The sequence below is a fragment of the Aptenodytes patagonicus genome, chromosome 27 (genome assembly GCF_965638725.1).
Source record: "Aptenodytes patagonicus chromosome 27, bAptPat1.pri.cur, whole genome shotgun sequence".
Classification (NCBI taxonomy): domain Eukaryota; kingdom Metazoa; phylum Chordata; class Aves; order Sphenisciformes; family Spheniscidae; genus Aptenodytes; species Aptenodytes patagonicus.
Genome location: NC_134975.1, coordinates 1,256,523 through 1,280,397, shown reverse-complemented (window position 1 = coordinate 1,280,397; position 23,875 = coordinate 1,256,523). Strand labels below are relative to the sequence as shown.

Genomic DNA, 23,875 nt, shown 5'->3' with positions numbered 1-23,875 from the left:
CTCAGCGTCAGCCCGCTGCGGAGAAAGGCTTCGGGGGAGGACCAGGAGGAACGGCACTGGCTCTCCATCGCATGACTCGGGATAGCACGATGTGCGGGGCTATGCCGACCTGCCCCTGGTGGCTCTTGAGCAGGGAGTAGCCGGCAGACCCCGTCCGGGCTGTGCGACCAGGTGAGGGTGGTTGGAGGGGAAGGAATCCAACAGGGTGGGCTGTGCTATGGGGGATGTTTCCCTTCTGGGAGGGGAGGACTTTTCCTGAATCTTGGGAGTTTCCAGGAGCAGAAGCTGCCTACGCTGTTCTGGGGAGCACAAGGTGCCGCCAGGCAACCTTGGCTTTCCTTCAACAGAGCCCTTTGGTCATGAATTTCCCTCTGTTTAGAGGAAACGGCGGTTGTTGCGAGGTTTCCTGGGGATACCTTGCACTCCTCCGCACAGCATCCTCCCCCAGGGGCCTTGTGCTGCTATTTGGGATGGGGTTTACGACCGGCGGGGGTGGCAGGATGCAACTGTTGGCAGGAAATGACTGCCAGAGGTTTCCAGCTGTGCCAGAGCCGTGGTGGGGATGGAGCCCACTTGCTGTTCCTCTGGTCCTGTGTCCTGGCTGCGGTTGCAGGAGATGAGCTCTTTGGTCCCACCTTGCGCCTCGTGCTGCCCACGCTCAAACTGTGTGGTGCGGGGACCTGATCCTTCTGCAAAGAAACTGGTAAAAACACTGTTTATTTACTTACTTGCTTTAGACGCGCACAAGCACACATATACCTGCCCACGTAGGCATGGCTGATGGTGCCACATATCAGGGCACGACTGAGGAACAGCCGGCAGGGACGGGGATGCCTTACACTGGAATTGTAAGCAGCTATTTGTGAAACCGCAGCCGCTGTGTTGCCTGCCTGTGGCGTGATTCAGTCCTGCCTGTGCCCAGCTCTTTCTGTGGCTTAATACCTGTGTCTCCCTGTGACCGAACGATCTCAAATTTAGACTCGAAACCTATCGCCAGGTTTTGCCTCTGCACATTCTCGGTTGGGTGCCTTTAAGGCTTTAAAAACTCATCTCTGGGAGAGGGGCAGCATCCAGGGAGCTCAGCCCCTGGCACGTTTGCAAGTTGCTCCAGCTCCTCCGGGAGCTGTACGTGTGCATGAAGGAAGTTGTTTGGTGGTTTAAGTACCGCTTGTGGTGAAGTTCGGGTCCGGTATTAAGGTTCGGGGCTTTGGGGTAATTTAGCGTGATGCAGGGTTGCTTTGGGATCCTCTTGACCAGCTTTGCCCTGCAGGCAAAATGCTTGCAAGGCCAATCTGAACATGTGGATTTGAGAGCACGTGGAAGACCTGCCTTGAAACAGGCACCTAAACACACCTGTGTGGATCTGCTCGCCCCACCGACGGCATCCGCGGGGCAGCCCAGGGCCCGCACGCAGACCTGGGCCAGCAAGGAAGGGCTTGCTGTTCAGGGAGAGCACAAGCACCCGTATTTCCACTGCGGATGAAGCTGGACCGCTTCCGTGAATGTTTTATTTAGTCCTGAAGGGTTCACCATACCTCTTCCTTCGGCAGTGGAGTCCTGCCTTCTGCTCTGTATGGGTGCTGTGGGAATGTATAGCGTGGTCCCGTGTCTCTGATGAGCCTGGATGGGAACACCGATATTGGGGTGTGGGTTGAAACACAGAGCATTAAAAATAGCAGCAATCCAGGTACAAAGCTTTTTGCTCCGTGTCCCTGTAGCGCAGGCTGGCCTCAGTGCACCGTGAGATTTTTGGGTCCCAGAGTCATGAGTTTCAACATGTAACTACGCACATTTGTGGGGAGAAAATTCCAGGGAGGGCTATTAAATGTCTGACTCAAAGGTCACGAGCCGCAAATAACCAGCGAGAGTAATCAGGGGAAGTATCTCGCCCTGATCCGCTTCCCGAGGCCTGATGTGGATCTCGTTTACAGGCTCGAACAGAGAATTTTCTGATTTATGTGCTTGAAATACCTAAATAATGTGCTTTGCTCACAGGTGTATGTGCGTAGTCTGGGTGGTTTCAGGTGTGTTGCTTTTAATCCTGGTTTGTGACTTTGGTTGCGGGAAGGGTTTTGTGATGCATGTGTGACTTTGCCGAGCTTTAATCATCATCTGTCTCAAATTTTTTCTGGAAACTTTCTACAGAAGAAAGTTCACAAGAGTCAGAGTAGAAAAATATGGTTTTACCCTTGTGGAAAAACTCTCGGGGGCTTTTCACAGAGAAGCATCAGCCTCTTCTTGTTTTGGAGCAGGAATTTGATGTCTGGTAGGGAGGAGAGGGATCCACCCACATCTGGCCAATTCATAAAGCCCTTGAAACTCGCAGTTAACATGCTCCATAAAGAGTTATCAGAATTTGGCAACCGACCGCTCCAAACATTACATCTTCCCTGAGCATCATCTGTTCTCTTATGGCTCATGCGGGACGCTGCGTACGGCCTCTCCGCTCGGGGACAGCTGCGGCGGCGCAGGGCTTTCCCCGGAGCTGCCTTCCCCGGAGCTGCGCAGCGGCTCCCCTGCGCTCCCCCGGCTGCCGCCCGGCAAGGCGAGGAAGGAGGAAAATGCCCCAAACGCTCAGATTTCACGGGGTCCTGCGAGGAAGCCCCCCGGGGACGCAGGAGCAGATGGAGGTAGGGGGAGCAGAGGGGCGCGTGGAGCACCGGCTCGGGGTTCCCGTTATCCCCCCCAAGAGCTGCGAGACCCAACAGCAGTGCCTGTGTCCCCTCTCCTGATCTGTATCTCCTGATACTGGGGTGATTCTGGTTTTGTCACTTTTTGCTTGTCCTTGAGGGGAGCATAGTGTTTGGTCCCATAATTAAAACCAGCATCTTGGTGCACACACCCCAGGGGCCAGGGTAAGGTTATGTGAGGTACCCCGACTCCGGGATTTCCTATTTCTCGAGTTCTGGCTTTGTGATCTTAATGTTATTTCAACATAGTCCTTTTTGTGTGGTTTCTTATTTAAGTGTTTTTAATTTGAACAAATTCCCTCCAGCTAATTTTTGTTACTTGTGCGTGGCTCTGGAGAAGACCTTTTCCTTTTATTAAAGAAGAATGTTTTTAATCACATGCATTCTTCAACCCGGCTGAACTCTGAACCTTTCACAGCTAATCAACATAAGATGGGAAACAGTTTTTAAAAAAACCTGCCTTTACCTGCTGCTCAGCCTCAGACAAAGCTCTTCGCTGTGTGCGATCGCCTCGCGGGCAGTGCTGGCACACGGCTCGGCTGCACCGCGCCACAAAGCCCGGCAGCCTGCCCTTCATGGCAGGCAGGGCTGAAGGCAGGGATGCACGGAAAGGCGTAGCTCAGATGCGACTGGTTTGCTCCTTAATAATCTGCCTGCCCTGGTTTGTTTGCTTCTTGCTTTATTTCCCTCTTATATAAGTGCAGCTCTTTGCTGACGGCTGATCTTGCCTCTTTAAAAAAAAAAAAAAAATCAGGAAATGCCAAAGCAAAGATTTCTGTGCTGCTTTTTTTTGGGGGGGACACGGCTGTCTGTCTGAGAGCAGCAGCGTGACCAGTGATTTCCCCCTTGGGGAGTGAGCGACACAAGCACCGGATTACCATCACCAGCCTGGGAAACTCGCTGCCACCAGATTTCACCCTGGCCAAAAGCTTAGCAGGAGCCCGAGAGGTGCTTGACTGTTTGCAAAGTGGGGAGCCCGTCACCGTCTGCACGCTTGCTCCGTGTCTCTCCCCGCCTCGCCGGCGAGCACGCAGGCCCTTGGAGCGCTTCGGCTGTTTTCCTTGCGCTGTGCCGTGCCGGCAGCCTGGAAAATGCTGGTAACCCATGCCGGGTTGTTGAGCACAGAGCTTGCATTCATGCTCGTACCGCCGAAGGCTTTCCCGGGGCACGCCGGGGAGAGACTCTGCACCGAAGCTCCTCTCGCTGTGTTGCAATCTCCCCTTCCTGTGGAGGAAGGGTGGAGCTGCAGCGGCTGCTACCTGCCCAGGTGCAATGGTTTGTGCAATGAGCTCGGCAGCCCTGGGCAGTTGCCTCCATGCGCCGGGACCGCGGCACGGTTCCCCTCGGCTTCCTCCTGGCACGCTGGCGTAGCGGTGTGTTTTCCTACCGGTGATCTGGCTGCACAAGGTGACCCAGAAAAACAACCGCTTGGTGACACAGTGACGTGACGGCCCCCGTGCTTCTGCTTTACTGCCGGGCCACATGGTGCAAGTGGGGACAAGGCAGCAAGTGATCCCCGCGGCCACCTTCACCCCCTGTCCAGGAGAGGGGCTGATGCTGCCTTGCTTCACACCCCAAATACATCCTGAGTTGTTTGGGCTGAGCAGATAAGCTTTGCAGTTCATGATTTATTTGGCAGAAGCAGGGAGGAGAGGGATGTCTTTGCAAAGAGGCTGAGTTTTGCTGTGTTTTAATGGCAGGGTCGTTTGCAAAGCCATTTGCCCTGTGAGTGCTGCCCTGGTCCCACCATGCTGCTGCTGGTGACATGGCGGCTGCTGAGCCCCTGCCAGCCCCAGCACTTGTGTGAAGACGAGCTTGCCACCAGCGCCGGCCTTCCCGTGCGAATGTTCTTGCGAACTAAAAATAATTTGCAAAAATGTTGGCAGCCGGACATCCAGCCGGGAGAGGAGCCTGTCCCAGAAACCTTCCGCCTCTTCCCTGGGTAGGTGCACCCAGCTTGCTTCTCCCTGTCCCGGCACTCGGCCCTGCTCCTGGTCATGCGGGTGAGGAGGGAAGGATGATGGATTCGGCCCCCTGAGGCTGCATGGGGCCAGCGGAGCATCCCCGTCTCAGCCTGTGCATCCCTGTCCCAGCCCCTCTGTGGCCACGTGTCGCAGTGCTGGTGGCTTACGAGGGTCCACTAGGAACCGGCGGGACCCGGACTGGGTTGGGGAAAGGGGCAGACCCCCCAGGAGCCGTCATGGGGCTGTGCTTTTGGCCTTCTTCGGGTGAGGGGAAGAGGAGGAGCTGCTCGCCTGGCTGCCTGCCCCCTGAATCATGTGTGAGCATCGGAGGCTGCCGGGGAGGGGAGTTGTTTACTGTAACTCTTGGCGGAGGTCCCGGCATGAAACCCCAAATGAATTCAAGCTGCAGCAGGAGGTCACGGCTGAAACAAACAGCTCCCAGGGCAGGAAGGGCTTTGCGAAGGGGTCCAGGGAGGGAGGGATGCGGGGCATCCCCGGGGAGCTGCCACGCGCCGGAGGGGTCCCGGCATGGCAACAGTGTTCGAGGCTCCTGCCCAGGGGCTGGGCTTCACTCCCAACGTTGCTGCCCCCGGCTGGTCCTCGTCCCTCACCTCCCTGGCACTCGGGATGTAAAGCATCGTGTTTCTAAGCTCTGGAAAACCGCCCTGAGTTTTGTGGCTTTAGCCCGTGCTGGCCGGGTGCGAAGCTGTAAGTTGGGGCTTTGCACAGGCTGGGATGCCCGTGTCGCCCTGGGGCACTTCAGGCCAGTCCGTGCTCCCATGGTACTTTTTTTCCATCCCGTCTTCCCTCTCTCCCACCTCCTGAACAGCCCCGTTTTGCCAAAACGTCCCCAGCTGAGCAGGGCCTGGTGAGCGGGGTGCTCCATGCGCCATCCGTGGGCAGAGCTGGGGGGCCGCGGTGGGAGGAGGGTCCGCGCAGCCTCTGCCGGCGGCCACTCTCCCTGGCTCTGGTGCCTTTTGGCCGCGGGGATGCTCGACAGCCTTTTTCCTGGCTCTGGGCGAGCAGTGAGGAGTTGTTTTTCTGGCTGCTGGCTGCTGGCCTGCCCGTCCTCCCTCTCCCCCAGCACACGCGTTCCCTCCCACTTCTCCTCTTCCGCTGCTTTGGGGTTTGTTTTTAAAAAGACTAAAACAAATGAGGTAGAGAGATTCCCAGAGACCCCGCCAGCGTCTTTCCCCCTCGGCTCTGTGCCGCCGTCTGTGTCTCCCCCTCCGTCCCCAGAGGTGCCTGTAATACCTCCTCCTCCGCCTGCGGTTGCCCCCAAGACCTTCTCGCCCCTTTTTGCCCCGGGGAGGTGCTGGAGGGGCAGCCTCGGGCTTGAGGATGCTGCTGATGGGGAGGTGAGAACAAGACAGCTGCTGCTGAGCGTTGGCTGGTGGGAGCTCCCCGTGGGCATTTTTAGCATTGCAAGCAGAGGAAGGCTGTGACAACTCTTCTCTGGATGCCGTCAGCTCTGAGGATGGAGGCTGTGGCTTGGTGGGCTGGTCCCTTCCTCCTCGTACCCCCGCTTTCCCCTCCGAATGATGCTTCTGTGTCTAAGCAGCCCTTCTCAGTGTCTCAAAGCTGAGCCCGATGGCTGTGGTCCCCCGGCAGCCCCACTGCGTTTCCCAGCTCCTGCTCCTTCGTGGTATATAGCAGGACAGTGACATTTGCCTGGAGGGGACCGAGGGATGGCTGAGCTTTAGCAAGTTCCTGCAGATAGACAGCGTCACGTGGTGGGGATTTGGCTTGGTTGGGAGCTGTCAGAAGTCCCCGTTTCCCATCCTGAGATTTGCTCGTTACAGTCTGTCCTTGTCTGGCTGCCAACAGCCCGGCACATCGGGTAGCACTACGCACGCTGTGCCGCTGCCTCCCTCCAGCCTTCCTCCCGCTGAGCATCCCCAAGGGGCTTGGCCAGCACCCGTCCCTCTGGCATCCTCCTCCTCCTCAGTGGGAGGTGGGAACACACATGAGCTGGGAAGAGGGAGGTGACAGCCCAGCTTATCGCTTGCATCCTTCAAAATCACTGATGTTTAGCAAGATCCGAGGCCCTTTGGGGATTGCTGAAGCCAGGAGGTTTCTGGAGCAGCAGGCAGGTACGGCCTCCCAAGGCGCTGGTGCTGGCACCATGCAGCAAGGAGACGGGACCAAGCGCTGCAGCCGCTTGGGTAGCGCTGGGGTGAATTGTCAGCCCTGTGGCGGACGTCAGCCTTTTTGGGACCACTGGCTTCTTGCGGGTGTGAAGGGCACATAGAGAGAAGACTTGAGATCTTCTTGCTTAGGGTAACTTTACTTGGACTCTTGTTTGCTCATAAAAATGCAGCTGAAAGGTGCTCGTGTGCTTTTGCCGTGCCTGACCCTCAAAGGGGGCTGTGGGGCTCATCCTGCCCATCCTGTGGCATCGCGCCATGTCCAGCCCCGAGGCCTCAGTGATAATGGGGCAGAGGAGCTCAGCGGCTTTTAGGCTGTGGCTGTTAATCTTCCTCAACCTCCGGATCATGCCGGTTATGGTGGGGCAGGCAGGGTGTAGCAATTAGAGCCAATTAGCCAGAGACAAATTAAATCCCAGGCAGTTATCAGTGAGATGGAGAGAGAACGGGATAAACCCTGCGATGGGGTTTCGTGGGAACATCAGGTCCTTTTCCGACATGGGCTGAGGTCAGGGACATTTCTGTCCTGGAGAATTGAGCTGGTGCCGAGAAGTGTTTGCCCTTGACCAGAGGGAATTTTTCCTGCCTGGGCCATGCAGGAAAGCCAGACCTGGCCCCATTTCAGCAGGGCCACGCACCCCATCGTCTGCACAGATGTGCGCCTGCGGTTATTAATAGTCCCTGTGCCCTCTTTGGGTGAACATGCTCGTGCTCCTTTGCCTTGCAGGGAGGTGCGGGCTGGGGCGGGAGCTTGCTGGGTTTCCCCCTGGAATTGCTGTGTAAATGCTGCATTACGGGGCAGGAGCCTGCAGAGATTTCTCCTGCAATATTGCAGTCGTCAGCACAAGCTCCCTGATGCCGTTCAGGCTGAGGTTTGAACAACGCAGGGTGTGGTTCTCTGTCTAGAAAACAACATTTGCATTTTTTTTTTTTAATTGAAACTGCTTTTGGAAAACAATTAGCGCTCAGGCTGCAGTGGCCTTGGCCCTGCATCCTGCAAGAGCTTCCCCCTTGCAGCGTCTTCTCATGCTGAATTTTCTGTCCACCTGCCTGTTTCCAGCTTCCCCCGTGCTGCAATGCCCGTGTCGAAGCGCGAAGCTGCAGCGGCCATGGCTGCCTTGCACCTGGCTGCGTTTGGTTTGTGGGACATCACGGGGCTTGTCCGTGCGTCCTTCAGTTGCTGTCGTGCTCGCTCATCCCCTTTCTGCCTGCGCCTGGCTGGCTCGCTGCCTTCTCGCTGTGCTGTTTGGAGCATCCCACTGCAGAGATGCAGGAGGAGCGCTGCAGCTGCGGGCATCCCTTGGCTGGGTGGCTCTTCTGCAGGTTTGTCTTCTGTTTGTTGCAGCTGGAGGCGACCGGCTCTGCTTTGCACTGGCCCGTGGCACATGCAGGATAAATTAAGCAAGGCTTTAGGAGCTGGTTGGTGAAAATTGCCTGCTGCAGTGGGTGCTCCAATGCTCTGTGTAATTGGGACTATTTTAGGTGTTCCCATGAGGATGGGGGATTCACCACGCGGAAAGACTCTGTATCCAGGCAGGGCGGGAGTGTCTTATATTTGCAAAGCAATTCTCAGCCGTGGTGTCAAGGGGAGATGCCTGCAGCACCTTGGAGACTCTCCAAGGGTGTATGATTTACTGAATTTTTTTTCCCAGATGATGGAAGAGGCTTTTGCAGGCAGTAGATGGTGTGTGGCAAGCCCTTCTCAATGGCAGGGCATGTTCCTCGCAGTGCCCACCCGTGCATTGGGGTATACCCGGGCCCCGTCCTGATGCTTTCCCTGCCTACCTAGCAGGGTGGTCTGAGCCAGACAGGGACTGAGCTGTGCCCCTCTTTGTGTCTCAACAGCTGCTGTGAACCCGTGCACCTCCCCACGGGTGCCCCAGACCGCCCCCATGGACCTGCGGATCGGGCAGCGCGTCGTCAAGCCCGGCTCTGACACCACCTTGCTGGCCCTGAAGCACACGCAGCAGCTGCAGCACCAGCTCTTCCTCGCCAGCCTGCACCAGCAGCAAGTGGAGCAGCTCGCCCACCAGCACGTGAGGGTACGGGCACCCCGGGGTGCAGGGGGGGGACCTGCACCCGCTTTCGGTAGCGGCTGGGTGAGGACTGGGCACTTTGAAGAATTAATTTTGCCCCCAAAGCATGTAGCTCATGGCGCCATGCGTGTCTGCCAGCAGTGCCCTGCGTCGGGGCTGGCTTTGTCTGAGCTCCCGTCTCTGGCAGGGATTAAGAGGAAGAGGCTGGAAATCCCAACCCCAAAATAACCTTCCCAGGTGAATTCCTTCTTTCCCCTGAGCTGGAGAGTCTATAGTGCTTTTTAGCCAGCACGGAGACCTCTCTGACACAAGGAGGCCAGTTAGGGAGTCAGGTGGGGGGTTTTCGTGTCTTACTTTCAGGCCAAATCTCTGTCCTGCCAAGGCCAGCGGGAGGGCTGGGGCCTCCTGGGATGTGCGAAGCAGGGAAATGTTTTCAGCTGCATACCATGTGTGCTGAGCGAGGAGCCAGAGCGACTGGACAGGATGCCTGGTGTCTGTGATCTGCCACTCCGCTTGGCCACCGCTGTTTCTCTGCCCTAAAGGCACGGCTTACTCACTTTACAAGCTAATTTGCTTTTCTGGGAAGTCTTCACTGAAATTCTCTAGTGTCACCCGGAATAGCACCCCTGCCCTGCACAGCCTCTTTGCCAGACTCTGCATTGTCACAAAATTACAGCAAGATTTAGCTTGGATGGTTCCTCTGGAGGCCCCTGCTGAGAGCAGGGCCAACTTCAGAGGTAGGGCAGGTTGCGGAGGACCACATCCAGGCGAGTTGTGACCATCTCTAAGCACAGAGATCACCCCCTGCATGTCCCCGTCACAGGGCTGCACCGTGCTCATGGCAGGAATCAGTTCCATATGTCCAGATGGGATTTCCCTCATGGCACGTCTGTCCTGTTGCTGCTCATCCTTTTGCTGAGCTCCTCGGAGGACCCTGGCTCCATCTGCTGTGTAATGCGCTTTGGGTGGTGGAGGATGCAGTTGTACCCCCTGTGCTCTGGACTGAACAAGCCCAGCCTCATCTGCTTCTCTTACATGCCATGTGCTCTGCCCCTGAGCACCAGCCCCACTCTCGGTGGCTGGCACGGGCTCGCTGGTCCCTGTAACCTTGTCTGGAAGCCCTGGGGAAATCACACTGAGGCTTTCTGGGAGCGGCTGAGCATCAGCTTGGTCCATACAAGGAGAGTTTGAGATGCTGCTGCTGCCACGACTGATGGGTGCTTAGAGGCATTTGTGCAGACGTGATGCTTTTTGACCTCCCTGTGAAATGGGCTCATCTCTGAAAACCTCAGCTCTGGAAAACACCAAGATCCAAACTTTTAAGACTAGTAGAATAGGGTTTTTTTCTTTTTTCCCCTTTTTAGTCAACTATGATTTTTATTTTTTGTTGTATTACAACATGCACTAGCTACAGATATGTCAAAACACCATGAAAGGCAGCAAGTTGAAACAGACTGGTTTGAGTTTTACGATGTCCCTGGGGAGAGCGTCCCTGGAGACAAAGATGCATCCGGTTTGCTGTGATGAAACAACTTAACACGTTCTTGTTGGCCAGGTCGGCCCATCAGGTTTCCAAAAATGACATAACGGACCGTTTCAGACATGCTCCATTACCGTGTAGTTGTGCCTTGGGCTTGGGGAGGGGGTGAGAGGGCTTTGGTCTGCACTGGGCAAGGCTGGGGTCTCCTGGTGCTGATGTGTTGCTCCTCTCGCAGGTGACCATGGAGTCCCCACACCGCGAAGCCGAGCCTGGGCAGCAGGAGCAGGAGCTGCGGCAGATCCTCAATAAGGACAAGAGCAAGCGAAGTAAGAGCCTCCGCGTGTCTGCTGGCACGCGGCACTGGGCACCGCATCTCTGCCCGAGGAGCCGTGCCCCCAAAACCGGGGGACTTGGCTCACAGAAGGAGTGAGATCAGAGTGGCTTTTAGAAGGGGGCGCAGCAGGTGGTTCTGCCCTTACCCAGACCGAGCTCTGCCTTCTCTTGGTCTAAAGGCGTGTGATAGCGTCCATGCCCCTGAGCACCTCTGTCCTGTGCATCAAACTGAGCCGTGCTCTGTGCCTGCCTGGGGCCAAGAGAACAACTTAGTGTCCGCGGGGAAGTGTGATCCTTCTGAGCAGCAAGCAGTGATGCCAGCAGGTTGCACTTAGCAACTGGCAAGAGATTGGTTTTAGCCCTGGCCTGGCTGGTGTTTGTCCTTCATGTCCTTCCTAGCGATGCCAACCAGGTGGTCATAACAGATCTCCATGCTAACGTTGCATCGTGCCCTACGGCCACTGCAGCGGTGCTACCCGAGCTGACGGTGCTTGTGACTGCGCTAGGCAGGGCGTGAATTTGCCTCTTGAACTTGCAAGCCCCAGGCTGGAGCACCCGTGGCAGTGGGGAGAGGTTAAACCCTGTGCTGGGCAGAAAGGTTTGCAAACCCTGTCTGGCTGCGATCTCCCTGCGCCATCTAGTGCCAGTCGCTGCAGGGAGCTTGCTCTGAGCTTTTGGATGTGCAGAGCTCTGCATCGCAACCCAAAGATGCAGCTGCAGCATGCATCGGATCCACTGCGCCCGTCCCAGTGTCCGTGAGCCTACTGTCCACCTGCCCGTCCAGTCTGAGCTCTGTCGGGATACTGATACCTTCCCTTAGCTCCCACGTGGCTGCAGAGCACAGGCTTCTCTGCCGCGGTTCACAGGGTTGACGGGGCTAATTGCGATGCTGAAAACACAGTGCCTGCCCTTTCTGTGCCATTCCTGAGCAAACAGCTGCTGCGAACGCGGTCAGCTCGGCATGGCTGAGTGTGACAGCCTACACACAGCCCCTTTATGCAATCTGGGAGTTAATCATACAAATTAATTAATTAACTTGTGCTCGGAGGTGCCAAATGCTGGCACAGAAGCGTGGAGCATCCCCGTTGTAACCACAGAGCGTTCCTGCCGGAACGGACAGATGGGGATATGGCCTGGCACGGGTAGGAGCATGGGAACGGGCCCTAGTCCAAGGTGAGAAACCACATGGGAGGCTCACGGCAGCCGGGGACTGGCGATTGCAGCACCCTGCAGCAGTCAGACCTCTGCGTGGGGGTGTTTCACCACCGCAGTGGAGCCAGGTGTTGAACGTGGGTCGCTGCTGTCTGTTTGCCAGCAGGTTGTGGTAAGTCTCGTGCTCTTCTGGAAGAGTGCAGCTCCACCAAGAGATTCAGGAGCCTTAAAGCTATCCCCTGAACTGTTTGGAGGTGCTTTCTTTTTCTTGCTGTCTCTCATACAAGCTGTCCCCGTTTTGAGGGGCAGAGTATGGCTGCGTGGGGGGCTGAGATGCAGGTCAGGCTGATATGCCATCAACTGGAAATTATCAGCGTGTAACACAGGCTCAAAGAGCCCCAGGGCACAGTGTCTCTGGAGAGGCTTCAGAAGGTTGCCATGCACCCGTGGGAGTTTTGTCACTGCTGTACGAGCCACGTTGTGCTTTCATGCCCTCTTTATTCTGTGGGTGTCAGCTTATACCTGCTTTCTCTGGCTCGGATGAAACAGGCAGATCTGCAGCTGAGACTCGCCTCTAGCGATGCTCTGCCTCTCAACAGCCGCGCTCCCAGTGCTCAGCGATGCGCACTCAAAAAGATCAGGCTCCCGAGATGATGTGGGAGAGCTGAGGGTGGGACAGGGATGCTTCCCTGACCGTCTGGGAAACTCCGGTTGCCCCAGCTGGCCTTTCTCTCCCTGAGCCAACCTTGACCTGAGAACTGCACCAAGCATCTCCGCAGGGTTTTCTCAGCGTCTGTGTGCTTGTAGGGGGTCTCCAGCCATCCTGGCATTACTTGCGGAGCCGTGGGGCCACGCTCATATCTGCAGGGATCCTTTGAAGTGCTCTGTGTCGGCTCTCAGCCCTGTGTGGTCTTTCTGCAGGTGCTGTGGCCAGCACGGTGGTGAAGCAGAAGCTGGCTGAGGTCATCCTGAAGAAGCAGCAGGCGGCTTTGGAGAGGACCAGCAACCCCAACTCTTCAGCCATGCCGTACAGGTAAAACAAGGGTATCCTCTGGCCTGCTCTGAGCAGGACATCTGCTCAGGACCCAGAAAAGGTGGCTGTTTATCTTGGGCAAGATCTTGCCATTATCTTCTGCTTCCTGGTCTTTAGAGATATTGTTTAGCTAACGTCTGTTGGGGTGAGGTAGCTTGGTTCTGTGTTAAGTGCTTGCAGGAGATGGATGAAGCTCCCACGTTGTTTTCCCTGACCTTGTTGGACTTTGATGGCTTGTCCCACTCCTAACCCAAAAAGTACTGTCAGGCTTCTTGTCTTTTGTCCCAAGACAAGGCAAAACCAGCAGCTGGATCCCTTCTGTAGGTGCTTGTGGTAGTGGACAGGACAAGCCTTTCTGGCCACTGGCAGAAGAGCTAGCACACGCCCAGGAAAGGCAATGCCCCATGGGCCACCCTTGCGTTGGAGGGCATAGTATGGGTGGCACGTGGCTGCCAACTGGGAAAGGTCTCTAACAAGGTGGCTTCTCCCCATAGGTCTCTGGAGCCTCTGGATCCCGAGGGCCCTTCCCCTCCTGTGCTCAGCACCTTCCTGCCCCCTGTCCCCAGCACTTCTCTTGACCCCCCAGAGCATTTTCCGCTTCGGAAGACAGGTAAGGCCTTGGGGACAATGGCATCTCCCTCCCGCCATGACACCCTCGTGGCCCGTTTGCAGGGGGTGGCTGGAGCCAAGAAGCGGGGTGGCCTGGCCCCACGAAGCCAGTCCAGCTTTGCCCGTATCGGCAGTGAGGCTGGGACTAACCACCTTGTCTGTTCGCAGCATCTGAGCCCAACCTGAAGGTGCGTTGCAAGCCCAGGAAGTGCCTTGACCGACGCAAGAATCCCTTGACGCGGAAGGAGAGTGCTCCCCCCTCGTTGAAGAGGCGGCCGCCCGAGGCAATCGGTGAGGGCTTTGCCTGGACGGTGATACCTCGGGGGTTTGGAGAGACCTTGGGGCCAGGCTGGAGCAGCTGCAGTCTGCCCGGGATCCTGTGCCATATCTGCTTGGGGTTCGTGTCTCCAGGGCTCGGCATGTTCTTGGTGCCCTCCTTGAGGGACAGCCCATGGAGGGAGCTCTCTGCCATGATGGTGCAGGGATAGATGAGCCAGGAGAGGATGTTGCTGCAGCTGTACCCTGCTGCTTTTCGGCCCCAGGATGGACCTACAAGGCTGAAAGGGTCCAAGGCCATGAGCAAATGTGGCTGATCAGGCTTCCTCGCTGTGATGTGGTGCCTCCCATGCTGGCAGGGCGGCTCTGTCTCCTCTGTGCCGTGCAGTCAAAGGGAGGTTTGGCCCTCGGAGGGCGGTGGGCAGCTGTTAGAGGGAGGGAGGGAGGGCTATGAAGGGCTGGGGCTGTGCAGACCTTCTCTGGGTGCTTGTGCCCATCAACCCCATTTCTCTTCCTTGTGCAGACTCCTCCCCGAGCAGTAGCAGCACCCCTGTGTCCGGCTGCAGCTCTCCCAATGACAGCCTCCCCGCCGAGCATGGAGCCCTCCCCGCTGCCTCTGGCATGGCCCACGAGGTGAGCTCCCACGGCCTCGGAGCCCAGAGATCTTGCGGGTTGGGGCTTCCTGACCCCAGGGTTTGGTGCCCTGATCTCCCACTCCCATCCTAGGCTCAGGCAAAGGTAGCATCCACCCCCCGGGGACCCCAGCCCTGAACCCCGCTGGCCAGGAACTGCCCTTAGCCCTGCTCTCCCTGCATGGTGGGATCTTCTGTCCGGCCCAGTGCTGCTCCTGACACACTGCCCTCCTTCGCAGTGTGCATTTCTTGTCTCCTAGTGTATGTACTCTCCTCACTGGGCCCCAGTGCCCCTTGCCCTGGCCCGAGCTTTCCTCCAGGCAGCTGGGGCTCAGCCACCCTCTTCTGCTGCCCGTGCCCAAGCTGCTTGTCCCACACTGAGCTCTGCCACTGCCAGAGCAGGAGACTAATGAATTGTGTTTGGTGCAGACGCCCCTGGCCCAGCGCTTGATGATGCAGGAGAGCTCACTGGCCCAGTTTGCCCTGCAGAGTGCAGCCTCCCTTCCGGCCATCACGCTGGGATTGCCGGCTACCACTAGTGCCAGGGTAGGTGGCCAGGTTGTAGGTAGTCCCAGAACTGGGCAGAGGGTCCCCGCGGGGCAGGGGAAGCCCTTTCCCTTGGGCCTGGGGTAATGGCAGGCGTGCACTGGCTCTGAGTATTCACAGGCGCTGCCCGTGGGCACGGTGAGGATATGCCATCCCCTCGCCGTGCTGTGTCCTGGTGGGTTGCTAACCCAGTCCTCCTCCTCTCTGCAGGGAGAGGGAGATCGCCGCCCCCTCTCCAGCCTGGCACACCGGGTGCCTGTGCTGAATGGACCTGTCCTCACGGGCACGCACTCGCCCATGTTCATACCAGCTGGCTTGGAGCAGCACGAGGCTGGGAGCCCCTTATCCCCTCGGCTCCAGCCTGTCATCATCCTCGAGCCCTCGGTCACCCACACTCCGCTGGTGGCGGGTAAGTGTCGAGCTCGGTGACAGGCACTGAGGCCGTGTCAGCGCTGGCAGGGCTCAGCATGGAGCTTCGCTCGGGGCAGGCAGGTTTTTTGGGTGCCAGGAAAGCCCAGTGGCCTTGATTTTTTCCATTACTCTTTTGGGAGCTGGGGCCAAGGGAATGGAAGATGTTGACCCTGGTTCTGGCTAGCCAGCAAGCATGTCCTTGCCATGGATGAAACCGGAGTTCTGCATGCACCATGGCCTCAACAATGCAGAGAGTGCCATAGCTTTGGCTCTCCCCTCCGGCTGCCCCTTGCTCGGCCTGAGCTGGGCTGGTGTGGAGCCGTTCACCTTTCCTGCAGCCCAGAAGCCCCCCTCCGAGGGGTCTTTCCTGCCTCTTCCTAGGCTGATTGTGGCAGCAGATTTCACTACAGACCCTGCGTTGAGCAGGGCAGCTCAGACCTCTTGGCTGTGCCTCTAGCTGCCTTATTTCCCCCAGTCCCTCTAGGTAATCCGCTAATTGTAGCAGAAGGAGAACTGTCTCCTTTGTGCTGGTTCCTGGTTCCATCTCTCCCTGCCCTGTGATACCTGCAGTGAAGGAAGCTTCTCCCATTGAGGATGAAGCTGAGGGGGGACTGAGATGATTGAGGTCAGCCAGATCCTGTCCCCAGACCCCTGTGGGCTGTGTGATGCCAAAGCGATGGGGACAGAAGGAGGGGAGCCATAAAGACACAGCTCATCCATCCTAGCCTGCCAGATACTGGGCTCCAGGGCTGGATCAGTGTCATTTTTTAGGGCTGTCTGGAGATAGTCTGCATGGGTACAGACAGCACTGCTGCTTGCCATGCCCAGCTCTGCAGGGTGTCGTGTCTGCCCAGCAGACAGTGCCACCCCTCACCTCTCCTTCGTCTCCCCTGCAGTGCCAGGTCTGGGAACGGTCCCCTTCTCCTTCGCCCCCTCACTCATCTCAGCAGAGCGTCTGTCGCTCCCAGGCCACCATAAACCACTGGGCAGGACCCGCTCGGAGCCCCTGCCCCAGAACCCCAAGGCTATCCAGCAGCAACTGGTGTACCAGCAGCATCACACCCAGTTCCTGGAGAGACTCAAGCAGCAGACGCATCTGGGCAAGGTAAGTTATGGAGGCCCAGCCCAGGTGTGTAGGAGGCAGTGGGAGACAGACGCTAGAAGGGTGCAAGATGGCAACCCTACCTGCTGGGCAGTAAGTACCAGATGTCCAGGGCCAAGCCAGAGGCAGGCATGCGAGACGCTGCCTTGCCCAGACTCGTAGCAGCAAGCTGAGGATACCTGCTCAGCTTCCTTGGCTCCCACATCCATCGGTGCTCCTGCTCCGAGATGCCCTGCCACTCCCCATGACCTCCTCAGCCTGGCCTGTCCCCTGCCACCTCTCTGTGCTCATTCGTGACCCCTCCTGCCGCAGCGCATGGCTAAATCCAGCGAGAAGCCCCGTCTGCGGCAGATCCCCTCCTCGGAGGACATGGAGGCCGAGGGGACGCTCCCAGAGGCCGGGGCTGAGAGCAGCGACCCGGCAAGGGCACGCGTGGAGCCCACACGGCCGGGGAGCAGCGTGAAGGAGCCCGAGAGGATGCAGAAGATGATGCAGCCTCAAGAGGAGCTTATCCTACAGCAGGTACCCAAGGGCTGGCAGGGATGGGAGAGCCCTGGGGAGGGGTGTGGGCTGCCAGCCTGAAGCAGCCCTCTCCCTTCTGGGCACAAGGAGCCCATGGGGAAAAGGGACGATGGCTCCTCTGGCTGTCTCAAGCTGCCTGGAGCCCATGGGGTGGTTTGAAGCCTTCACACAGGCTCAGGAGTGGGCTGTAAGAGGTGGAGTTCCCAGCCTTGTCCCTGTCTCCAGTCGTGGCTTAATTGCTTTGAGCGTTAGTCCTGTGCAGGCAGTGTGCAGAGATCCCTGCCCTGCTATTCGGAGCAATTTTTAATTCATCCCTTGGTGTCTCCTGTTTGAGGCTTTGCACAAACGCAGCAAAGCTGGTAGCATCCTGAGCCTGGGAAGATTCAGATCAGACCCTGAGAGCCACCTCCGTAAATGGGTGCTGTGTGGGTAAGGACACAGGCACCACGTCTGTACCTTCCTCGAGCCTGGGGCAGTTTGCTAGGACAGGGACGAGATCTGCAGCCACCCCTGGTGTCAGCAAGGCTGGGCATTGTCCCCAGATCGCTGGGTATCGTCCCCAAATTGCTGCGCCTTGCAGCAGGGCTGCCCAGCACTGCGGGGCTGAGCCAGCAGAGAGCAGCAGATGCTGTGTGACGTGTCCCAGCTCCTGCAAACCGGCACTGAGCCTCCCAGCATGGAGGGGACTGTCGTATCCAGACCCTGGGAGGGTGCACAGTGCAGGGCTCCCTTCCCTGGGCTGGGTGATACTGCTCTCACCGCTCTGGTGCCTTGCTCTGGATGCCGTGCTCACCGCCGCCTCTCTCCATCAGGCCTATCTCTGGGATTCCTACCAGCGCGTGCAGCAGCAGCTCCTCAAGCGGCAGCCCTTGGCTGACTCCCCCATGGTCCCCACCATCCATGCAGGGCACAGGCCCCTCTCCAGGGCCCAGTCATCTCCTGCCACCGCGACTGTCTCCCTTCCTGCCCAGGACACGGCCTCCAAGACGCTCTCCCTGCCTGTGCAGGAGCAGCCAGCCAAGCCGCACTTCACAACAGGTATGGCCTGGCCCCTGTGTGGGGCTGTCACAGCTGGAGCAGCAGCAGGGGCTGGGGACAAGAACTAAAAGGGAGGTGAGGATGCCCAGGGGCAGCTTAGCATCAGTCCCAGTCACTCCCGGATTGATAAATGCTTGGGAGTGCTCTGGCTGGCTGCAAAAACAGCAGAGCAAGCCATGAGGGGCCCCTTCTTCTTATCTAAGGTGGCTTCTCCAAGCAGGACTTGCCCATCTGGCCCCTTGACTGCCATCCTGGTCCAGCGATGCTGGCAAGGTTCAGCTCTCTTACATTCTGTCTCGGGACAGCAGCTCTCCTTGTGCATTGCAGGGCTGGTTTACGACTCGGTGATGCTCAAACACCAGTGCTCCTGCGGCGACAACAGCAACCACCCAGAGCATGCGGGCAGGATCCAGAGCATCTGGTCCCGTCTGCAGGAGAGAGGGCTGCGCAGCCAGTGCGAGGTGAGCGCGAGCGGCAGGGTGGGAGCCGGACACCTATCCAGGAGGGGGATGCTGGTACGAGCAGATCTCGTGCTAATGGTGTGCTAGGGTATCCTGCTCCCACCTCCATCCCTTTTGCTCCCAGATCTTCTCAGCCTGTTTACCACCATTATCCAGAGGGCTTGGACTTGTCCATTGCTGGCAGTGCCAAGTTGGAGCATGCTGCTCTGACCATCTCCAGCTTCGGACGGCAGCAGGAGTCTGCTGTGCTGGAAGATGGGCGTAGGGAGAGGCGTGATCCCTACTGAAACAGGGTGTTTTGCTAACTCAGGGAACATCAGTGTCAGTTCCAGCCTGTTAGAAACCTTGCCCTGGGCTGACTGGTCCACGCAGGGCTCTGCAGTGGTAGGAAGGTGGTGCTGGCATTTCCTGCCTGATCTCTGCAAATGGGGGGTGCTCAAGTTCAAATGCAATGCAAGAAGCACGGCACTCAGCCTTGCAGCTGCCTTCCCAGCTGTGGTGACATGAGGTGTGGCTGTACTCGTGCATCAAGACGTGCCACCTCCACCCTTGGAGGCTGGTGTGCGTGGGTGGGAGAGCCCGCGTCTCCCACCTGGAGCAGCTTGGTCACAGGCCCTGTCTGCCACAGTGTCTGCGGGGACGCAAGGCCACCCTGGAAGAGCTGCAGTGTGTCCATATCGAGCGCCACGTCTTCCTCTATGGCACCAATCCCCTCAACCGCCTGAAACTGGACAACGGGAAGCTGGCAGGTGAGTCCACATCCACACCGCTCCCTTGGGCGGCCGTGCCCTTGCTTTCTGCCCGTCCCTGCCCGCACATCCACACCAGGTCTTGGAGCACCCTCAGCCGTGGGGACCGCACCAAGCAGCTCCCCTGGAGGCTGGTCCTAATTCTGGCCAAGCAGCCAGGCCAAACCTCCCTCCTTGGTACCCCTGTGCCATGCACCCTGTCCCCCACTATTCCCCAGTTTCTCAGCTCTGAAGTCCTCGCTGTCCCCTCTCTCTGCAGGGATCCTGTCACAGCGGACGTTCGTCATGCTGCCCTGTGGAGGGGTGGGGGTAAGTGCTCGATCTCTGCTCTGGCTGGTTTTGGACGGGGTTGTTCCTTTCTTCTGTCCCCAGCGAGGGCCTCCTCATGGGCTTGAGTGGAGAGGGAGTTCCCGAAGCCTTTGGGCTGCCAAGGTTGGGTAGCCTCAGGTGGGAGCACTCCATCTGTGGGCAAGATGTCATTGTATCAGAGCTTCCCCCTGTCCTTGGGATGGTCCTAAGCATCCCACCCTTGAAAGGGGATCCTTTATGCCTCCTTACTCTAAGGGGCCCAGGAACCAGAAGCCCCTCACAGCCATTTCTAAGAGCCCGGGGAATTAGAAGGGAGCAAGCTGGCGGGACGGCCGGGGGAAGCTGCAAGCTGTGGTCTTCGTTGAGGGAGGGGAGCGGTGTCGTGGGGACAGCAGCTCGCCACTTCTCTCCAGACACTTCTGTGGCCTCTCCTTTCACAGCTTGCCGTCCTGGTTTCTCTCCATTCATTGCGTTCTCCTCTCTTCCTCTCTCTCCCCTGTCTCTGTCCTTCTCTCTCTCTTTCAGGAAGGGTCTCACTCCATGCCTTCCTGCTGCCTCTTCTGGTTCTTCTCCTCTCCTTGCCCCTGCTGCTGGGCACCAGCTCTTCTCAGCCCCGTTTGCATCTACTTTCCCCGCTCTGCCTCCCCCTCCCTGCCCTCCTCTCGCCCGTGCCCCGAAGGCGGGGGGGCTGGAGCTGCCCCTCTCTGTGGGCAGAGGGGAGCCTTTGAGTTGCACACATGGCGTTGATCAGAAGAGACTTGAGTTTTCCGGCTCTGGCTCGGCCCTTGACGTGATCCTGATCAAACCAAGATGTTTGGTTAAACAATAAAATAAGATAAAGAAGGTAACGAGCGTTTTCTCAGTCACTCCTTCCAGCCCCTGAATGCAGGGTGAGATGCTCTGCGCAGAGCTCAGCTGGGGGCTGGGGCTGACAGCAGGCAGAGGGAGCTGCCATCCTGGCCAGCAGCACCAGGGAGCCGCTGGGGAGCTTGCCCCATTGCGTGCGAGGTGGTCCGGCTTCATGGTGCCCAGCCCTTCAGCCTGCACAGGACTTCAACCTCTGGCCCCGAGCAGGGCGGCTGGCAGAGAGCGTGGGTCCCGTGACTGAGATCTCCTCCACCGGTGCCTTGTCCCTGTCTGACCGATCCCCTTCCTTCCAGGTGGACAGTGATACCATCTGGAACGAGCTGCATTCCTCTAACGCTGCCCGCTGGGCCGCGGGCAGCGTCACCGAGCTGGCCTTCAAGGTGGCCACCAGGGAGCTGAAGGTAGGCTGGCTTCGTGTGGAGGTCCCAGAGCTGTGCATTGCCCCATGGCCGGGCAAGAGGGGGGCTGTGGGGTCTCGCCAAGCTGGCACTGGGTGCTCCCAGCCCTGCGCTGCTGCGGGCTCTGTCCCTGGCTGTCCCCATGCGGCAGGACCGGCCAGCCGGGCTGTGGAGGTGGTGCGTGATGCTGGGGGGCAGCAGCTCTGACCACCTTGCCTCTGTTTTGTCCCCAGAACGGCTTCGCTGTGGTGCGGCCACCCGGACATCACGCGGATCCTTCCACCGCCATGTAAGGGCCCTTCCCAAGCCACAGGGCTTTGGGCTGGCACATGGGAAGCCCCAAAAAACATCTCCTTGGCTCAAAATCACTGATCGCTCCAGACTAACCTCCCCCGGGACCCATCCGTATTCAGGCCGGAGGGAGAGGGGAGGGAGAGCCCACCCTTTGGGGAGCACATGAGCCAGGAGGAAAGGGTGCTCAGGAAGGGCCTGAGCGTTAACCAGCTCCAACTCCCTCTTTGCAGGGGATTCTGCTTCTTTAACTCGGTGGCCATTGCCGCCAGGCAGCTGCAGCAGAAAGGGAAACTCAGCAAGATCCTCATTGTGGACTGGGTAAGTCCCCTCTGTCCCCCAGCTCCTCCCCAGGACGTCCCCAGGAGCGGGTGTCTGCACCTCCTCCCAGCTCTGGTTTGGAGCTAGACCTGAGAGCAGCGAAACCTCCTCCTTCGGGGACCAGCTGCAGGAGCATGGCTGGGAACCCCCCGGCGTGTCAGGATGGGGGAGCAGGAGCAGATCCTGGGGATGGGGGACCAAGCCCTGGAGCAGGGTAGAGATCCAGTTGCTTTTAGCTCCGTTAGGCTATTGGGCCACCCTCAAGGCTGAATAAAAGAGTGCTCTCCCAATCTCTCTCTCCCTCTAGGATGTTCACCATGGCAATGGGACCCAGCAGGTCTTCTACAGAGACCCTGACGTTCTTTACATCTCTCTGCATCGTCACGATGATGGCAACTTCTTCCCCGGTAGTGGGGCCGCTGATGAGGTAAAAAGCACCAACAGGCTGCGAGGTCTGTGCAGCTCTGCCCAGGGACGGCAGCGCTGGTGGCGAAGGTGCCAGCCAGCAGAACAGGGCGCTGCCGGGTTTGAGGAGAGGGTAGTTTTGTGTCAGCGTCTTGCCCGTTGATGCCTGATCCTGCGTAGTTCACCCAGCTGGCTGCAGAGCCGAGGCTTTGTCCCAGCCTGCAGCCAGCGTCGCGGGGATGGTGACTGATGACTGCGAGGTTCTGGGAAATGTCAGGAAAACGCCACAGCTTCTGCTGTTCTTCAGCAAGCATTGCAAACCCAGCTGGCTCCCATGGCCCTGACACAGGGCAGGGGGGCCGGGACACCCAGCCCTGCCTCCCCGGAGCCTGGCAGCGATGGAGCCTGCTCAGGGCACTGCCCCAGCATCCCTGCAGGCCACATCCAGGCTTTCACTGCTGTCCTTACTCTCTCACAGGTTGGTGCTGGCCCTGGCGAGGGATTTAATGTCAACGTAGCCTGGACTGGAGGGCTCGACCCCCCCATGGGTGACCCTGAGTATCTGGCTGCTTTCAGGTACTGTGCCTTGTGTTTCTGCTCATCTCCCCTTTCCTTCAGTGTCGGGATGAGCCAGCACTTAACACCTCTTATTTGTTTTTTACCCACGCAGGACGGTGGTGATGCCAATTGCACACGAATTCTCCCCCGACGTGGTGCTGGTGTCAGCTGGCTTCGATGCGGCTGACGGCCACCCACCGCCCCTGGGCGGCTACAAAGTCTCTGCTAAATGTAAGGAGGTGGAAGCAGCGCCGCTAGCTCAGGGCAGGTTGTTCTCGCTGCCCACCCAGGCTGGGACTGTGGCATAGGGGTGGCAGCTCTCCAGGGAGCTGGGGAAGATCTTTGGGGTTGTACCAGCCCATCAAGGGCCAGGGCCCCAGCGTTTCGGGCAGGAAGGCTGACAACCACCCCTCGGACTTCTTCTCCAGGCTTTGGCTATATGACAAAGCAGCTGATGAGCCTGGCTGGCGGAGCCATCGTCCTCGCGCTAGAAGGTGGCCATGACCTTACGGCCATCTGCGATGCATCCGAGGCCTGCGTGTCAGCTTTGCTGGGCAACGAGGTGAGAGCTTGGGGTCAGCGAGTTGTGGCTGTGGGGCTGTACTGATGCTGCGAGCCGAGCCCTGGGCACAGCTCCCTCCTGTTGACCCCCCATGTCTTCCTTCGGCAGCTGGACCCTCTCCCAGAAGAAAGCATGAGGCAGAAACCAAACCCCAATGCTGTGCGCTCCTTGGAAACAGTGATCCAGGTCCAGAGTGAGTGTCCCAGGGCCGGGGGCTCAGTTAGTTAACGTGGAAGGGCCAAGTGTTAGCATTTCCTCCCCTCTCCAGTAAACCCCATGACCTCCAAAGGGACACTTGGCATAAAAGACCCCAGTGGAGCCCTCCGTCATCATCCTCCTCATGGGAGAGTGATGCCCCATGTGTGCACTCACTGCAAGGGAAGGCCAGAGACCTTGGACACCCCTGTCCTGGCACCTCCTGATTTTTGCTTCTCCTGCAGGTAAATATTGGGTGGCCGTGCAGCGCTTTGCCTCCAAGCTGGGCTGCTCCTTCCTGGAGGCGCAGCACCACGAGGCAGAAGAGGTGGAGACAGTCACAGCCTTGGCCTCCCTCTCGGTGGCCGTGATGGTGGAGAAGAGGTGATGCTCTTAATTGATCCTGGGAGATGTGGGTGCCCCTCACTCCCTGTGTGCCTGGGTCTAAGCCTCGCTGTCACAGGGGTGGCAGCAGAGAAGGGCCATGTCCTACAGCCAGATGGGCTTCTGGGAGGTCAGGACATTGCTGGCTTTAAGCAGGTCTTGGGCTGTGGGAGATAGAAATTATAACCGTCCTCCCCACCGAGGGCTCTGATCCTGCAGCCCTCACGTCCCGGCAGATTTGGCCCCAGCGTTCAGCATCGGTGGGTGGTGGGGTGAGGTGCTGCATCCACGTGGTCAGGACCTGGATTGGCTTCTGGGGGATTCAGTGCTGGGCTCTTCCCAAACAAGATGAAACCGAGACCAAATCCTCTTTCCTTCCTTGGAGGCTGGAGGTGTGGGGGTTC

At 58.4% G+C, this 23,875-nt stretch overlaps 1 protein-coding gene across 13 annotated transcripts in view; it reads left to right on the top strand.

Annotated features, from left to right (window-relative positions):
* Positions 1-23,875, top strand: part of HDAC7 (histone deacetylase 7) — a 90,715-nt gene that overhangs the window by 64,982 nt on the left and 1,858 nt on the right. For 10 of the 13 annotated variants that reach the window (XM_076360378.1, XM_076360389.1, XM_076360380.1 and 7 more), the window contains exons 2-24: positions 8,647-8,843; positions 10,553-10,643; positions 12,724-12,835; positions 13,330-13,445; positions 13,613-13,735; positions 14,244-14,353; positions 14,782-14,898; positions 15,109-15,307; positions 16,206-16,414; positions 16,724-16,933; positions 17,746-17,971; positions 18,299-18,432; positions 19,061-19,181; positions 19,441-19,490; positions 20,651-20,758; positions 20,989-21,044; positions 21,280-21,367; positions 21,675-21,794; positions 22,251-22,348; positions 22,443-22,561; positions 22,759-22,892; positions 23,001-23,085; positions 23,333-23,471. In XM_076360378.1, the coding sequence (XP_076216493.1) occupies positions 8,647-8,843; positions 10,553-10,643; positions 12,724-12,835; positions 13,330-13,445; positions 13,613-13,735; positions 14,244-14,353; positions 14,782-14,898; positions 15,109-15,307; positions 16,206-16,414; positions 16,724-16,933; positions 17,746-17,971; positions 18,299-18,432; positions 19,061-19,181; positions 19,441-19,490; positions 20,651-20,758; positions 20,989-21,044; positions 21,280-21,367; positions 21,675-21,794; positions 22,251-22,348; positions 22,443-22,561; positions 22,759-22,892; positions 23,001-23,085; positions 23,333-23,471 (2,962 nt within the window). Of the gene's footprint in view, positions 1-2,472; positions 2,631-6,655; positions 6,748-8,646; positions 8,844-10,552; positions 10,644-12,723; positions 12,836-13,329; positions 13,446-13,612; positions 13,736-14,243; positions 14,354-14,781; positions 14,899-15,108; positions 15,308-16,205; positions 16,415-16,723; positions 16,934-17,745; positions 17,972-18,298; positions 18,433-19,060; positions 19,182-19,440; positions 19,491-20,650; positions 20,759-20,988; positions 21,045-21,279; positions 21,368-21,674; positions 21,795-22,250; positions 22,349-22,442; positions 22,562-22,758; positions 22,893-23,000; positions 23,086-23,332; positions 23,472-23,875 lie in introns of those variants that run through there. The other 3 variants (XM_076360388.1, XM_076360377.1, XM_076360381.1) reach the window with 3 other exon arrangements.